General features: G+C 46.5%; 1 protein-coding gene across 9 annotated transcripts in view; it reads right to left on the minus strand.

The window, feature by feature from the left end:
* Positions 1–14098, minus strand: part of ATRX (ATRX chromatin remodeler) — a 286622-nt gene extending 272524 nt beyond the window's left edge. For 4 of the 9 annotated variants that reach the window (XM_024927202.4, XM_057301088.2, XM_063601822.1 and 1 more), the window contains exon 1: positions 13807–14053. Coding sequence is in view for 8 of the 9 variants with exons in the window: in XM_057301088.2 (XP_057157071.1) it covers positions 13807–13826 (20 nt within the window). In the remaining variant the exon portion in view is untranslated. Of the gene's footprint in view, positions 1–13806 lie in introns of all 9 variants that reach the window. The other 5 variants (XM_008978121.6, XM_003824403.6, XM_003824402.6 and 2 more) reach the window with 2 other exon arrangements.
* Between the last annotated feature and the right edge of the window lie 3466 nt (positions 14099–17564).

The raw sequence follows: 17564 nt of genomic DNA on the forward strand, positions 1-17564 counted from the left end.
GGGTCTCACTATGTTGAGAAGACTGGTCTTGAATTCCTGGCCTCAAACAATCCTCCCGCCTCAGCCTCCCAAAGTGCTGGGATAACAGGTGTGGGAGGCCGCACTCAGCCTTAATGCTAATTTTTAATTTTGCTAACTATACTGGGATCATGTAACAGACTATTCCTAGTTTCGAGAAACATGTATTAAAGTATTTGGGAGTAAAGGGACATCATGTCTGCAATTTACTCTGAAACAATTCAGAAAAATAATAATAGAGGATGATAAAGTAAACATGGTAAAATGTTACCCCTTGCTGCATCTGGATGAAGCACATCTGAGAATCTTTGTGCTATTTTTACAAAGTTTCTACAAGTCTGAAATTATATTTTGTAACCTTTTATACAGTAAAAAAAGGAAGGGATGATTACTCTTTATCTCCCTAACGATAGATCGGATTCATCTCCTGAGGTTACAGTTACAAAAAAACAATCACATGGCCAGGTTTGGTGGCTCATGCCTATAATCCCAGCACTTTGGGAGGCCAAAGAGGGCAGATAGCTTGAGTCCAGGAGTTCGATACCAGCCTGGGCAACATGGCAAAAACTCATCTCCACAAAAAAATACAAAAATTACCTCAGCATGGTGGCATGCACCTATAGTCCCAGATATTCGGGAGGCTGAGGTGGGAGTATCATCTGCAACCAGGGAGGCGGAGGCTGCAGTGAGCCATGACCGCACCAATGCACTCCAGCCTGAGTGACAGAGTAACAGCCTATCTCAGAAAAAAACAAAAATTAAAAACAATAATTCTTTATTTATTTATTTATTTATTTATTTATTTATTTATTTTTGAAACGGAATCTCATTCTGTCGCCCAGGCCGGAGTGCGGTGGTGATATCTCGGCTCACTCCAACCTCTGCCTCCCGGCTTCAAGCAATTTTGCCTCAGCCTCCTGAGTAGCTGGGATTACAGGCATGCGCCACCACGCCCGGCTAATTTTTGTATTTTTAGTAGAGACAGGGTTTCACCACGTTGGCCAGGCTGGTCTTGAACTCCTGACCTCAGGAGAACCACCTGCCTTGGCCACCCAAAGTGGTGGGATTACAGGCATGAGCCACTGCACCCAGCCAAAAACAGTAATTCAATAAAATATTATACCCTATCAAGGAGACACTGCTGAGAAAGCTGTTTTAAGTGAAATGTCTTTGACTTGTGGATGGATCTTAAAATATTATTTTGTGTAACAGCAAAACTTTTCTGTGGGGCAAGGGCTCGGTTACTAGCCAAAATGTATATTAATAGATTTTTAAAAATACAATGTAAGCTTCATGGAGACAGGTCCCTTATCTGTCTTGTTCATCAATGCACTACTTATTACAGTTCCTGACACATGGTAATAGTAATCAGTAATAACTAATATTTGAGTAATAATAAAGACGTAAGTGCTTTATGCCCATTTAACTCACTTAATATTCACATCACCCCAGAAATGTTTGGTGAATGAATTAGTACTTTTTGCAGGATGATAATTAGTCAGTTCCTCAATAATGTAACATATGGGTTCCTAAAAACCACCAAACTATGTAAAATTGTGCAATTAACACCATAGAACTCATAGGAAAAATGAGGTTAGAAGCACAACATTCAAAAATTTCATCAGTGACTTTTTTTAAAACAAAGAAACCAAAGAAAAATGGTAGCACAGTTTGACATGTTAAATAATAAATGCTCAAATATAACAATAAATGTGGCACTTTACTTTGAAAAAGACCTGAAGTTTGCTTGTGAAGTGGGCATCAAAAGGGTTGCAGCTCATGAATTATTGTGAAGTGGTAGAAGGAAGGTTATCTGAAATCGGATTGAAAATTGTACAACAGATGTAAATATGTGTGGTTTATAACCCAAGTGGTGAAATGAGGTAGCTGGTAGATGTCAGACGTGTGTGCATCTATATGCATGTATTTCTATGCAGCTCTTTTTAGAGGGGTGTAGTATCCTGCATTCATCTAGCACAATAATCAGCAAACTCTTTCAATACAGGGCCAGACAGTAAACATTTTAGGCTTTGTGGGCTACTAGGTCTCTGCTGCAGCTATTCAACTCTGCAACTACAGTGCAAAAGCAGCCACAGAAAATGTAAATAAATGGACATAGGTGTATTCCAATAGAACTCTATTTACATGGCTCACATCTATAATCCCTGCACTTTGGGAGGCCAAGGCAGGCGGATCACCTGAGGTCAGGAGTTCAAGACCAGCCAGGCCAACGTGGTAAAACCCTGTCTCTACTAAAAAAAAAAAAAAAAAAAAAAAAAAAATACAAAAATGAGCCAGGCATGGTGGCAAATGCCTGAAATCCCACCTACTCGTGAGGCTGAGGCATGAGAATCGCTTGAACCCAAGAGGCGGAGGTTGCAGTGAGCGGACATCACACCACCGCACTCCAGCCTGGGCGACAGAGCAAGACTCCGTCTCAACAAAACAAAACAAAACAAAGATCAAAAACAAAAAAAAAGAACTTTATTTACAAAAAACAGGCCGCTGGTTGGTAGGCCACAGTTTGCTGATCCCTGACCCTGCAGACAAAATCCCCCATAAGCAAATGCAAATTTTGTCGTATGCTTCAAATTGTTCCCTGAAATATCAACCCTTTTGGAAAAAATCCACATCTTCAAAACCAGCATTATAGCAAAACTAAATCTGGAATGCTATCAAATAAACCAAAAAATAACTAATATAATCCAAATAAGCAAAATAACAAATCCAGTATTACTCAGAAATAATTTTTTATCTTAGATTCTATAAGTCAAACGTTACCCACCCAAAAGTCAACTGAGCACTTCAAATGAGCAAAATGAAGACAACTAAGGATGCATTTTTATCACAGTGATTCAAAATCTGTGCATTAAATCCTACACAATCTTATTTAAAAGTAGGTAGATATCAATTTAGAAATCTTCATCAGAGCCCTCTCCCTCTCCCTCTCCTCGGTCTCCCTCTCTTTCCACGGTCTCCCTCTCATGCGGAGCCGAAGCTGGACTGTACTGCTGCCATCTCGGCTCACTGCAACCTCCCTGCCTGATTCTCCTGCCTCAGCCTGCCGAGTGCCAGCGCACGCACCGCCACGCCTGACTGGTTTTGGCGGAGACGGGGTTTCGCTGTGTTGGCCGGGCCGGTCTCCAGCCCCTAACCACGAGTGATCCGCCAGCCTCGGCCTCCCGAGGTGCCGGGATTGCAGACGGAGTCTTGTTCACTCAGTGCTCAATGGTGCCCAGGCTGGAGTGCAGTGGCGTGATCTCGGCTCGCTACAACCTCCACCTCCCAGCCACCTGCCTTGGCCTCCCAAAGTGCCGAGATTGCAGCCTCTGCCCGGCCGCCACCCCGTCTGGGAAGTGAGGAGTGTCTCTGCCTGGCCGCCCATTGTCTGGGATGTGAGGAGCCCCTCTGCCTGGCTGTCCAGTCTGGAAAGTGAGGAGCGTCTCCGCCCGGCCGCCATCCCATCTAGGAAGTGAGGAGCGCCTCTTCCCGGCCGCCATCACATCTAGGAAGTGAGGAGCGTCTCTGCCCGGCCGCCCATCGTCTGAGATGTGGGGAGCGCCTCTGCCCCGCCGCCCCATCTGGGATGTGAGGAGCGCCTCTGCCCAGCCGCGACCCCATCTGGGAGGTGAGGAGCGTCTCTGCCCGGCCGCCCCATCTGAGAAGTGAGGAGACCCTCTGCCTGGCAACCACCCCGTCTGAGAAGTGAGGAGCCCCTCCGCCCGGCAGCCGCCCCGTCTGAGAAGTGAGGAGCCTCTCCGCCCGGCAGCCACCCCATCTGGGAAGTGAGGAGCGTCTCCGCCCGGCAGCCACCCCGTCCGGGAGGGAGGTGGGGGGGTCAGCCCCCCGCCCGGCCAGCCGCCCCGTCCGGGAGGTGAGGGGCGCCTCTGCCCGGCCGCCCCTACTGGGAAGTGAGGAGCCCCTCTGCCTGGCCAGCCACCCCATCCGGGAGGGAGGTGGGGGGTCAGCCCCCCTGCCCGGCCAGCTGCCCCGTCCGGGAGGGGGGCGGGGGGGTCAGCCCCCCGCCCGGCCAGCCGCCCCGTCTGGGAGGGGGGTGGGGGGGTCAGCCTCCCGCCCGGCCAGCCGCCCAGTCTGGGAGGTGAGGGGCCCCTCTGCCCGGCCGCCCTTACTGGGAAGTGAGGAGCCCCTCTGCCTGGCCAGCCGCCCCGTCCAGGAGGGAGGTGGGGGGGTCAGCCAGCCGCCCCGTCCGGGAGGGAGGTGGGGGGGTCAGCCCCCGCCTGGCCAGCCGCCCCGTCTGGGAGGTGAGGGGCCCCTCTGCCCGGCCGCCCTTACTGGGAAGTGAGGAGCCCCTCTGCCCGGCCAGCCGCCCCGTCCAGGAGGGAGGTGGGGGGGTCAGCCCCCTGCCCGGCCAGCCGCCCCGTCCGGGAGATGAGGGGTGCCTCTGCCCGGCTGCCCCTACTGGGAAGTGAAGAGCCCCTCTGCCCGGCCAGCCGCCCCGTCCGGGAGGGAGGTGGGGGGGTCAGCCCCCTGCCCGGCCAGCCGCCCCGTCCGGGAGGGGGGTAGGGGGGTCAGCCCCCCACCCGGCCAGCCGCCCCATCCGGGAGGGGGGTGGGGGGGGGTCAGCCCCCCCGCCCGGCCAGCCGCGCCCGTCCAGGAGGTGAGGGGCGCCTCTGCCTGGCTGCCCCTACTGGGAAGTGAGGAGCCCCTCTGCCCAGCCAGCCGCCCCGTCTGGGAGGGAGGTGGGGGAGTCAGCCCCCCGCCCGGCCAGCCGCCCCATCCGGGAGGGGGGTGGGGGGGTCAGCCCCCCGCCCGGTCAGCTGCCCCGTCTGGGAGGTGAGGGGCCCTTCTGCCCAGCCGCGCCTACTGGGAAGTGAGGAGCCCCTCTGCCTGGCCAGCCGCCCCGTCCGTGAGGGAGGTGGGGGGGTCAGCCCCCCGCCCGGCCAGCCGCCCCGTCTGGGAGGTGAGGGGCCCCTCTGCCCGGCCGCCCTTACTGGGAAGTGAGGAGCCCCTCTGCCCGGCCAGCTGCCCCGTCCGGGAGGGAGGTGGGGAGGTCAGCCCCCCGCCCGGCCAGCCGCCCCGTCTGGGAGGTGAGGGGCCCCTCTGCCCGGCCGCCCTTACTGGGAAGTGAGGAGCCCCTCTGCCCGGCCACCACCCCGTCTGGGAGGTGTGCCCAACAGCTCATTGAGAACGGGCCAGGATGACAATGGCGGCTTTGTGGAATAGAAAGGCGGGAAAGGTGGGGAAAACATTGAGAAATCGGATGGTTGCCGTGTCTGTGTAGAAAGAAGTAGACATGGTAGACTTTTCATTTTGTTCTGTACTAAGAAAAATTCTTCTGCCTTGGGCTCATGTTGATCTGTGACCTTGCCCCCAACCCTGTGCTCTCTGAAACATGTGCTGTGTCCACTCAGGGTTGAATGGATTAAGGGTGGTGCAAGATGTGCTTTGTTAAACAGATGCTTGAAGGCAGCATGCTCCTTAAGAGTCATCACCACTCCCTAATCTCAAGTAACCAGGGACACAAACACTGCGGAAGGCCGCAGGGTCCTCTGCCTAGGAAAACCAGAGACCTTTGTTCACTTGTTTATCTGCTGACCTTCCCTCCACTATTGTCCCATGACCCTGCCAAATCCCCCTCTGTGAGAAACACCCAAGAATTATCAATAAAAAAAAATTTTTTTTTTTTTTAAAAAGTAGGTAATACTGGCCAGGCGCGGTGGCTCATGCCTGTAATCCCAGCACTTTGGGAGGCCAAGGTGGGCAGATCACGAGGTCTAGGAGTTCGAGACCAGCCTGGCCAATATGGTGACACCCCATCTCTACTAAAAATACAAAAACTAGCCAGGCATGGTGGCTCACACCTGTAGTCCCAGCTACTCGGAGGCTGAGGCAGAAGAATCGCTTGAACCCAGGAGGTGGAGGTTGCAGTGAGCTGAGATGGTGCCACTGAGCCCGGGTGACAGAGTGAGACTCTGTCTCAAAAAAAAAAAAAGTAGATAATACTTTTGACAATTCTGAACTAAAATTATCAGGCCCATTCACGAAGGCACATGTACCTTTTACAAGATCATCAAGCCACAAAAGCTACCATACAAAATGCACAATAGTAGCTGGGCATAGTGGCACATGCCTGTGGTCCCAGCTACTCAGGAGGCTCAGGTGGGAGGATCACTTGAGCCCGGGAGTTCTAGGATGCAGTAAGCTATGAGCTATGATCACCCCACTGCACTCCAGGCTGGGTGACAGAGTAAGTCCCTGTCTCTTAAAAAAAAAAAAAAAGCACAATAGGCAGGGCGCGGTGGCTCACGCCTGTAATCCCAGCACTTTGGGAGGCCAAGGCGGGCGGATCATGAGGTCAGGAGATCAAGACCATCCTGGCCAACACAGCGAAATCCCATCTCTACTAAAAATACAAAAATTAGCTAGGCATGGTGGCACACGCCTGTAGTCCAAGCTACTCGGGAAGCTGAGGCAGGAGAATCGCTTGAACCCGGGAAGCGGAGGTTGCAGTGAGCCAAGATCATGCCACTGCACTCCAGCCTGGGTGACAGAGCGAGACTACGTCTCAAAAAAAAAAAAAAAAAAAAGGCACAATAGTTATACAGTATTTGTCCAGAAATTAAGTTTAAAATTCGATGTTGACCTTCTTCCAAATAGAAAATGCTAATATACACAACATTCCTTTGCTCAAGCTGCTACTCCTCACATCTGGAATTCTCCCACAGTCTCCTTTGTCAAAACTGTACCTATATTCCAAGGACTAGATTCAAATGCTATCTCTCTTTTTTCTTTTTTTTGAAACGGAGTCTCGCTCTGTTGCCCAGACTAGAGTGCAGTGGCGCGATCTCGGCTCACTGCAAGCTCCGCCTCCCAGGTTCACGAAGTTCTCCTGCCTCAACTTCCCGAGCAGCTGGGACTACAGGCGCCCGCCACCATGCCCGGATTTTTTTTTTTTTTTTTTTTTTGTATTTTTAGTAGAGACGGGTTTTCACCATGTTAGCCAGGATGGTCTCGATCTCCTGACCTCGTGATCCACCCGCCTCGGCCTCCCAAAGTGCTACGATTACAGGTGTGAGCCACGGCGCCTGGCTCAAATGCTATCTCTCTATAAAGCTTTCCTTGGTCCCCACCAGAAATGTCTTTCTACTTTGAACTCACACAACGACTTACTTTTTACTTCATGCAGCATTTATCACTTTATATCTTGCGCCAAAACTAATCGTGTACATGTCTTATTTCCTCTGATATATGGAAAATAAGACTAATCTTTAACCATACTAATAGCTGTCTGGACTGCCCTCTCACAGTCAACCCTTAACTGCTAACTCATTCAAGACTCAATACAGTTAACATCTCCTTTGCAAAACTTTCCTAGACATCCCCCAAATTAGGCTTTCTTTCATTTCTGATCCCTAGCGCAATCAATATATTTCCATATTTTAGCACTGCTTTCTAATTGCTCATTTACTTACCAATCTCCCTCACTTGACTAAGAATGCCTTAAGATGGCAGGAATTTTATTACCTTTGGCATAACCCTAACACAGTGCCATGCCTGGCCCCAAATTGATACTTAAGTATTTGATCAACTAATAAAGCATTCCCCCAAAATATGGAGTGCAGGATATATACATGTGAATACTACTGCCAGAACAATAATTTCTTAACAAATATTGTATGGGGCAGTTAACAAGAGTGCTGGACTACAGATACAGGAAATGGCTACTTCAAGCTAAAACTGAGAGACAAAGTTTTAGAGACAGGATCTGAAAATAGCAGCTACAGTGCAAAATTCAAAGACTTCCCAGCGCAAAAAGAACAACCAGCTAGAACTAACATAGGTATTTTCAGACGTACATCTTCAATCATAAAAGGGCAGAAATATACTGGATATAGCAATCTTTCAAAATAGAACATATCCTAAGCCACAATAATTACCAAACTTTCCAACAAAAATGTTTTTTCCTTTCCAATAAATGTTTATACAACCAGGTATACATGATACTATGACAAGTATCAGCAACAAAACACCTGTAACCTAACCATGTAAGTTTTAAGGCAAAAAGATATAAATACATTGAATAAAGAAACTTTATCTCACCACTACCCTTCTCCCTAACCCACAAAAGGCAGATAAGAGAAAATGATAAACACTCATATAAGCAGAATTTTTTGCTTATTTGTTTTTGTTTTTGTTTTTGAGACAGACTCTCACCCTGTCGCCCAGGCTGCAGTGGCGCAATCTCAGCTCACTGCAACCTCCGCCTCCTGGGTTCAAGCAATTCTCTGTCTCAGCCTCCCTAGTAGCTGAGATTACAGGTACCCACCACCACACCGAGATGATTTTTTTTTGTATTTTTAGTAGAGATGGGGTTTCACCATCTTGGCCAGGCTGGTCTTGAACTCCTGACCTCATGATCCACCTGCCTCGGCCTCCCAAAGTGCTGGGATTACAGGTGTGAGCCACTGCACCTGGCCTATAAGCAGAATTTTTTAAAAAATAACTTTAGGCAGGGTATGGTGGTCTACACCTGTAATCCCAGCACTTTGGGAGGCCAAGGCAGGAGGATCGCTTAAGTCCAGGAGTTCAAGACCAGACTGGGCAACAAAGTGAGACCACTGTTTCTACAAAAAAATCAAAAAATTAGCGGGGCATGATGACACACCTGTGGTCCCAGCTACATGGGAGGCTGAAGCAGGAGGATTGCTTGAGCCAGGAGGTCAAGGCTACAGTGAGCCATGTTCAGTGTCACTGCACTACAGCCTGGGTGACAGTGAGACCTTGTCCCAAAAAAAAAGTAATGCTACAGACCATCTAGTCTTGTTCGTTCTGCAAATGACAAAGCAGAAGCCTGGAACAGATAAATGATTTGTCCACAGTCATACAATCAAGCAACAGAGCTATAACTGAAAAACCAAGGCTTGGCTCACAGTTCAGTGTTCATTCCTCTATACAAGCAGTTCTCAAACCATTTAGTCGCAGCACCTCTTTTCACTCTTAAAAATTAACGGCCGGGCGCGGTGGCTCACACCTGTAATCCTAGCACTTTGGAGGCCGAAGCGGGTGGAAATCACGAGGTCAGGAGATCGAGACCATCCTGGCCAACACGGTGAAACCCTGTCTGTACTAAAAATACAAACAATTAGCCGCACATGGTGGCAGGTGCCTGTAGTCCCGGCTACTCGGGAGGCTGAGGCAGGAGAATGGCGTGAACCCGGGGGGCGGAGTTTGCAGTGACCTGAGATCGTGCCACTGTACTCCAGCCTGGGCAACATAGTGAGACTCTCTGTCTCAAAAAAAAAAAAAAAACTAGGACCCCAGAGCTTTAGTTTCTCTTTTAAGAACCATTGTTACAAACATGTTACCTCCTTCAGAATACCTTTAGACTTTATCAATATCTATTATTGATAAATATTGATATTTACTCCCATTTGAGCTTACTCCCATTTTACAGATGGAAAAATAGAAGTTAAACATCTTGCATGTCAGCTTCCAAGCTGATCATAAGACAAGCATTAGGATAAAATTAGAGACAGACTGCTTAGACCCTCCTTTCACTGCCCTGTTATATTCAACATTTCTAAAGGAAGATCTATGCATCAGTTTTCACTGGCTTCAACTATTTAAATAGTTTCTGATATCCAAAAGAACATTCACGGTCTGGGGGAAAGCACTTCATGTAAATTCAAGAATTGCCCGTATCCTATTACCCAACCCATAAGTTTATTCAGACCCCAAAAGTGAAAAAGACACATACAATTACTTATGAAACAATTATTTCACACACCTACATCAATACTTAAAAGAAATATTATTTTAAGTACTACATTTATCTTATCTCTAGAAATACAATACATAACTGAAAGCTCAAGGCCAACTATGCCAAGGGTGGCCAATAATAAAACTGGGCCTGATAAAAATTAAGGTCACAAATGTCTTTATTTTCACCCCAACCCATTACATAACCAAGCCATTGATATTTAAATGCTTTTCAAAAACCTTTATAAAATTTGCATCTCCTCCCCCTCCAAGGGCCTGGTTTCATGCTTTTCATAGTGGAAATGCAAGTATTTCACAGATAACATTTTTCAACAATTAGGTTACAATGTAACTGCTTGTTAACTACCACCTTAACAGATACTTTCTAAGACATTCAAAATCTCTCAATTTAGACAACTTCTGCCTTTTTATATTTAAGATCAATAACAAGGTAATATAGCTGTCAGCTTTTCAAGTAATCAATTGCCATAAGGATTAGAATGACAAATTTCACCAAATCTCCCAATACTGAAATCTTTATATGCAAATAAATTAAGGCCAAGCGCAGTGGCTCACACCTGTAATCCCAGCACTTTGGGAGGCAGAGGCGGGCAGATCACCTGAGGTCAGGAGTTTGAGACCAGCCTGGCTGGCCAACATGGTGAAACCCCGTCTCTACTAAAAATACAAAAATTGGCCAGGCGTGGTGGCACTTGCCTGTAATCCCAGCTACTTGGGAGGCTGAGGCAGGAGAATCGCTTGAACCCAGGAGGCAAAGGTTGTAGTGAGCCAAGATGGTGCCACTGCACTCCAGCCTGGGCAACAGAGTGCGACTCCATCTCAAAAAAATAAAAATAAAGAAAACAAATTAAAGTTCATCAGTCATGAAGCCTCCATTCCAGGCCCTAGCTCCAGGATGACAATTCTAGACACATCCTGGGCCAGAAGGGAATCTGCTGCCCTGAAGGGAAGGTCCCAGTCCTAGCAGCATACATCACCTGATAACTGAAGAGCCCTTGGGCCCTGAATAACCAGCAGAGAGCCAGGTGCGGTGGCTCACACCTGTAATCCCAGCACTTTGGGAGGCCAAGGCAGGTAGATCACTTGAGTCCAGGAGTTCAGGACCAGCCTAGCCAATATGGTGAAACTCCCTCTCTACTAAAAATACAAAAATTAGCCAGGCGTGGTGGCACACACCTGTTAATCCCAGTTACTTGGGAGGCTGAGGCATGAGAATCACTTGAACCTGGGAGGCGGAGGCGGCAGTAAGCCAAGATCACGCCCCTTCACTCCAGCCTGGGCAACAAAGTGAGACTCTGTCTCAAAAAAATAAATTTAAAAATTAAAAAATAATCAGCAGTGACACCCAGGTACCCAAGTACTACATTGAGAGCTTGGTGATTATAAAAGACCTTATCTTTTATAATGCCAGAAGCAAGTCAATCTTATTTCAAACAACACAAACAACCAAAAAAATCCTTTAAAAACAACAAAACCTTTAAAGACTGAGCCACTGATTAGTCAGTGTATGTTTTAGCCAGGTCATCGGTTTATTTTCCTTCCTCTTGTCTTCTGGCCATTTTTCCACCACAGAATCCTAGAATATTACTTTTTTTTATAAACACAAGTAAAAATTAGAACTAGTCTTTGTTCCTGCTTTTTAAGTGCTTGACAAAATATTTGATAAAGAGAAAATCTGGAACTACTGTGTAAAATAATATTAACAATAATGCTTATATTATTTCTGCCTCACATCAGAAAAGACTCAAGAGGGATTTGGTACTGTGGGTTCAACTCAAGCATTACCTGTCAGATTCTCCTTTAACCATGATTATGGTTTAGGAGATCGATGACACTTCAGCCTGAGACAGTTCTGAACACCTACTTGGAGCTCTTTCATAGTAAATCATCAGGGAGTGTCACACTTTTTAATTAATTCCCTACATGCATATATGCAGTTCTTTACTAGAGGTTTTCCATGTAGCTTAAGACTCTCCTAGCATTAAATATTTCAGTTATCTCGCTACATAGTATATCTGGACACAAAAAATGTAACATTATAAACAGCTACAAAATCATAGACCTGCAACAAATCAGAGTAGGTAATATGAACTTCTTTCATTGTAACACTTGGGCTAAATTTAAATGGTCATAATCAGGTTAGACCTGGCAGCTGAAGGGGGCATTAATGCCTTGTGGTTAAGAACATAAGCTGTGAAGTCAAGATGGGATTCAATTCTAGCTCCACCAATTACAAGCTGTATAACTTCGGTCAAGTTCTTGATCTATGTCTCACTTTCCTCCTCATCGGTAAAATGGGCAAAACCAAGTACTTACCTCACAGGTTTGAGAATTCATCAAGATTATAAAGAACGACAATAAGCACTCAACTTAGTTATGATTATTACTCTTATCATCAAGATCTACAAAAATCCAAGACTAGTAAGAAAAACTGACCCTTGTGTAAAATTATTCTATTCAGAAATTCTATATACGTAATTTGTTCATTCTAAAGAAACTGAGAAGATCCGACTTCAAACTATAGTTTCAAATGTAGACTTTGTGAAACTTAGTAAAATCTAGAGGTCATAATTTAACTGTAAGGTACACCATCCATGCATATGAACATGAGTGCCTGGTAATTACAGGCCAACAAGTTATACTGGGTACCACTTACGTGCCTAATACCCCACAGATAAAGATTTGTTGTATTTGAGCCTACTGACAAATTCAGAAACCAAGGCCACAATCGTGTACACAACTAGAGATCTACAATCTAAGAACTGAAGCATATCTTTCCCCAAGGTAAAGAAAATATAATCTACTGCTTGTTCATGCAGAAATACAGACATACGTATCATAGGCTCATTGCCCAATTCTACATTCTAGCTAAAGTGCTCTAAAAACATATGCCAATCTAAGAGTTACTCAAAGGCACATTTCGCCAACTTGAAATGCAATTCTGACCCATGCTCTTTGTAATTTTATTTTGCCACTGGACGCCAAGGATGCATCTCCGAGTAAAAAAATTACTTAATTCACATTGTGGGATGAATATTCAAATGTCAAACTGAAACGCCAGCCAGCCACCTGGGTAAAAGTGTATACATTTCATATTGACTACCCAAATTTTCAGACCCGTCAAGAGGCAAATCAGAAGCACACAGAAAAACAGCTTCAACGTAATAAACGTGCTTGATTGGTTAAGAGGAGGCCTGCCAGGCATTTTCCCTTGCAATAAATCTTACTTCGCATCAGCCCACGTTAACCTGCCCTTCATCCTTCATGGAATAAATAAGTAAATAAAGATAGGGCCTAATTACTCCTCGAAATTTGCCCAGAAAGTGGGGAAACACTTGAGGTCCCATTAAGGCTGGACATCACAAAAAGTAGTATACTAGGGTCCTCTGGAAGCAAAACCCTGTGTTAAGTCCCCCCTCGCCTAGAAATAAACCCAAGGATATCCTTCAGGATATGGAGTAGAAAAGATACCTAAATACCTGGAACTGCACCACAACCCAATCAAAAAAAGGCTTGTCTCCTGGGGCTGCAGAAAAAAAATCCCGCAGGGCCCGGGTGCTTCCCATCTCCAGCAACCTAAACGCCTCTAAGTCGTCCTGGGATCTCACATCCTCGCGCCCGCCCACCCCTCCCCCTCTTCTCACCCTCCCCCCGCTTCTTCCCCACGCAGTTTCTAGGCCCAAAGATTAGCAAAAATGACCGGGATACCAAAGACCGCCTCCGACTTCGAGGTCTCAATCCCACAGGCACCAAAGAATAAACAGAGGAGCCCGACCAAGCGTCACCGTTTAGGGGAGATTGCAAGAAGCGCCCCATACCCTAGGCCGCGCCCCCCCCCACCTCCCCCCACCCCTATCCCCACCCCCACCCCCGTCGGAGCCTTGCGCCGATACCCCGAAACCCTTCTCACCTAAAGAGAAAACGATGCCTCTTTCGGCTAAGCAACACACAGGCCTAACCCACCAAGCGAACGCCTTCCCAAACACCCGACTCAGACGGTGCCTGGGCCCAGACCGCTGGGGCCCATGAGACGGGGTTGCGTTTTACCTCATGGGCTCAGCGGTCATGTTTTCGCTTGAACGCCTTGTCGGCTTCTGTGATTGCTGGGCGCCGATCTGCGCTCCCCCGCGCCCGGTTACGATAGAAATGCACTGGAGTCTTAGTCGTCACTGTAGCTGCTGCTGGAACCTCCCCACAGCTCAAAGGCCGCTACCACTGCCACCGCCGCAGGAGCCGCTGAAACAAAGCGACACCGCTGCCGCCGCCATTTTGTTGGGCCGAGGCTCAGGCAGGAGAATTGGCGCGTCCTCCCTCTTTCTCTTTCCGTCAGCCATTGGCTACCTCCTCCAAAGCACAGAGTCTTATTGGCTACGGAAATTCACCTTCTTTGGGGGCCTGTTGCTAAGGCGGTCGACGTCATTTGATCCCCTCCACCTTTTCGCAGGGGGTCCAATTTAGTCCCAATTGACCTGCAAGTGCTAGTGACATAGTTTGACTTTATTTTGAAAATGCTCTTTTGGTCCAACCTCTTTTTTCTTTGACATATTAACGAAGTAATAACAGCAACCTACATTTATTGAGAGTTTACTATATGCTCGGCACTACACTAATCCTTTATCCGGGTTATCTCATTTAATCTTTACACTCTCTGAGGTAGACAAACCTACATTTTCCAGATGAGGAAACCAAGACACAAAGTCCCACAGTAGTGGAGCCGAGATTCACCAGACACTCTTAACCACTAATCTGTATGGCCATCCTATGTAAGTATTTTCTTTCCTATATGCTAGGCTATCATCAAGTTCTTTGCTTTCCTAGATGTTTTATACATAATATTTGGCACACCAACATGCTTGGAAATGTATATGTGTATAATATACTTATATATATGTATATGTGTGCAGACGACATAAGACCAACTTGAACGCTGCATAAAATTCTTTCCATATTGAATAAAGTGTCTCTTAGAATACACACACACACACACACACACACACACGGGCCATTTCCCCAATTTGATGTGATGTTTAGCTCACAAACCAATCAATTTAGATCTGCTTCCTTCTCATTACAGAGGAAGCTTGGTTGGATGATCTCTAAATGCCTTTCCAGCTTTTATGATCTATAATTTGATTTTACATTGGTAATCTCTGCTAATCACAAACAAGTTTTGTAAAATCTAATCGCTTCGAAATTTATTTCCAAATTTATTCTGCCATGCATGCTTTAGTTCATTCTATTTATTTTTCTTGAAATATGCAAGAGCTCCTGTCGGGGTTAGGTGACAGGGTTGCTGCTTTCTACTGGGATAGCAAGAGGGGAGCCTTTTTTGAATGAAACACTTTGAAAATCTGATAGGCTCAGGCAGCTTTTTTTTTTTTTTTCCTGAGACAGGGTCTAGCTCTGTCACCCAGGCTGGAGTGCAGTGGCGTGACGCAGTTCACTGCAGCCTCGACCTCCTAGGCTCAAGCAATCCTCCCACCTCAGCCTCCCAAGCAGCTGGGACTGCAGGCGCGCGCCATCAAGCCCAGCTAATTATGTATTTATGTACTGGTATAGATGAGGTCTGTCTGTTGCCCAGGCTGGTCTCAAACATCTGAGCTCAAGCCATCCTCCAACCTCGACCTCCCAAAGTGCTGGAGTTACAGGGGTGAGCCACCGCGCCTGGCCTCAGGCAACTTTTTAATCAACAGACGCCTGTACACATTGCAATTATATCTTTCAAATGTTTGAGTTCAGTTGGCAATTATAGAAACCAGATCTCTGTACCTGCTATACTGATTTTGTCTTGTACACATTAAATATCATTTCAACATACAATTTACAGGAGTCATTGTTTTCTCCTTGGTAAATGCAGTGAATTTGAATGATGTACTCCATCACAAGGCAGCACAGAAATGTGCTTGCTGTCGAACTGACTTCACTATGAGAAAAATAGTAAATAGTCAACATGTTACCAGGTTATTGGCGTTTCGAACAAGGAATTGGACAAAATGCACAAAGCAAGGAAAGAATGAAGCAACAAAAGCAGAGACACGTTGAAAATGAAAGTACACTCCACAAGACTGCAGGAGCTGCCAGAGCACAGGGGCTCAAGACCCCCATTACAGAATTTTCTGGGATTTAAATACTCTCTAGAGGTTTTCCATTGGTTACTTTGTGTACACCCTATGTAAATGAAGTAGTGGCCCGCAATCAGAGGCTAAAGTGAAGTTACAAGGGTCACACCCTATGCAAGCATCTAATTGGTTGTGGACAGCAACCAATCAGAGGCTAAAGTGAAGTTACAAAGTTACACTGCTATACAAACATCTGCTTTCTGCAACCAATCAGAGATACTTTCAGTTTTCCATCTGCCAAGCGGAAAAGGAAGAGGATTTGCAAAGGGAGTAGTCTTTTTGTTACTTAGGTGTGGAAAGTTGGGGTTTTCCTTTTGATTCAGTTCTAGGAAGTCAACTTTACTCAGCCTTAGGTTCCCTGCCTCCAAACCCTATTCTCCTGCCTCACATTATTTTTAAATGAATTGAAATTATTAAGGTAGAAACTAGCTGTTGCTGAGAGACTTCTTAACACTAAACAGCTTTAAATGACAAGTCTCACAAAAGAAACTTAATAATAAAACTATAATCACAATTTGTTTTTGTTTTGTTTTGTTTTGTTTTTGAGATGGAGTCTCGCTCTTGTAGCCCAGGCTGCAGGCTGGAGCGCAGTGGCATGATCTCGGCTCACTGCAACCACTACCTCCCAGGTTCAAGCGATTTTCCTGCCTCAGCCTCCCGAGTAGCTGGGATTACAGGCACCCACCACCACGACTAACTAATTTCATATTTTTAGTAGAGATGGGGTTTCACCATGTTAGCCAAGCTGGTCTTGAACTCCTGACCTCAGGTAATCCACCCGCCTCGGCCTCCAAAAGTGCTGAGATTACAGCCATGAGGCACCATGCCAAGCAATCATAGATTTTTTAAATTTTAATTTTGTTTTGAGACAGGGCCTCACTTGGCCTCCCAGGCTGGAGCATAATGGCGTGATCATGGGTCACTGCAGCCTCGACCTCCCAAGCTCAAGTGATCCTCCCACCTCAGCCTCCCAAGTAGCTACAACTGCAGGCCTAAGCCACCACACCCCAGCTAATTTTATCTTTTTGTTTTATTTTTTTAGAGAGTAGGTCTCGATGTTGCCCAGGCTCATGTCTCAAAGTCCAGAGCTCAAACTATCCTCCCACCATAACCTCCCAAAGTGCTTGAATTACAGGCGTGAGCCACCATGCCCAGCAATAATCACAGCATTTTCAAAATGAACAACATTTGTGAATATTGTTGTGAATAACAACTTGTGAATACATTGTGAATAACAACTCACTATATTTGTGAAGCATAAGAGAATACCTGAGCCGAACATGGTGGCTCATGCCTGTAATCTCTTAACTTTGGAAGGCCAAGAAGGGAAGATGGGTTAAATTCAGTAGTTCAAGACCAAACTGGGAAAAATAGTGAGGCCCCCTCTCTAAAAAAAATTTTTTTTTTACTTAAAAAAAAAAAGAAAAAGAGGCCAGGCGCGGTGGCTCATGCCTGTAATCCCAGCACTTTGGGTGGCCGAGGCAGGTGGATCACCTGAGGTCAGGAGTTCAAGACCAGCCTGGCCAACATGGCGAAACCCCATCTCTACTAAAAATATAAAAAATTAGCCGGGTGTGGTGGTGGGCGCCTGTAATCCCAGCTACTGGGGAGGCTGAGGCAGGAGAATTGGTTGAACCCAGGAGGCGGAGGTTTCAGTGAACCGAGATTGCACCACTGCACTCCAGC

This window comes from Pan paniscus, chromosome X (assembly GCF_029289425.2).
Source record: "Pan paniscus chromosome X, NHGRI_mPanPan1-v2.0_pri, whole genome shotgun sequence".
In the NCBI taxonomy this organism is placed as follows: Eukaryota; Metazoa; Chordata; class Mammalia; order Primates; family Hominidae; genus Pan; species Pan paniscus.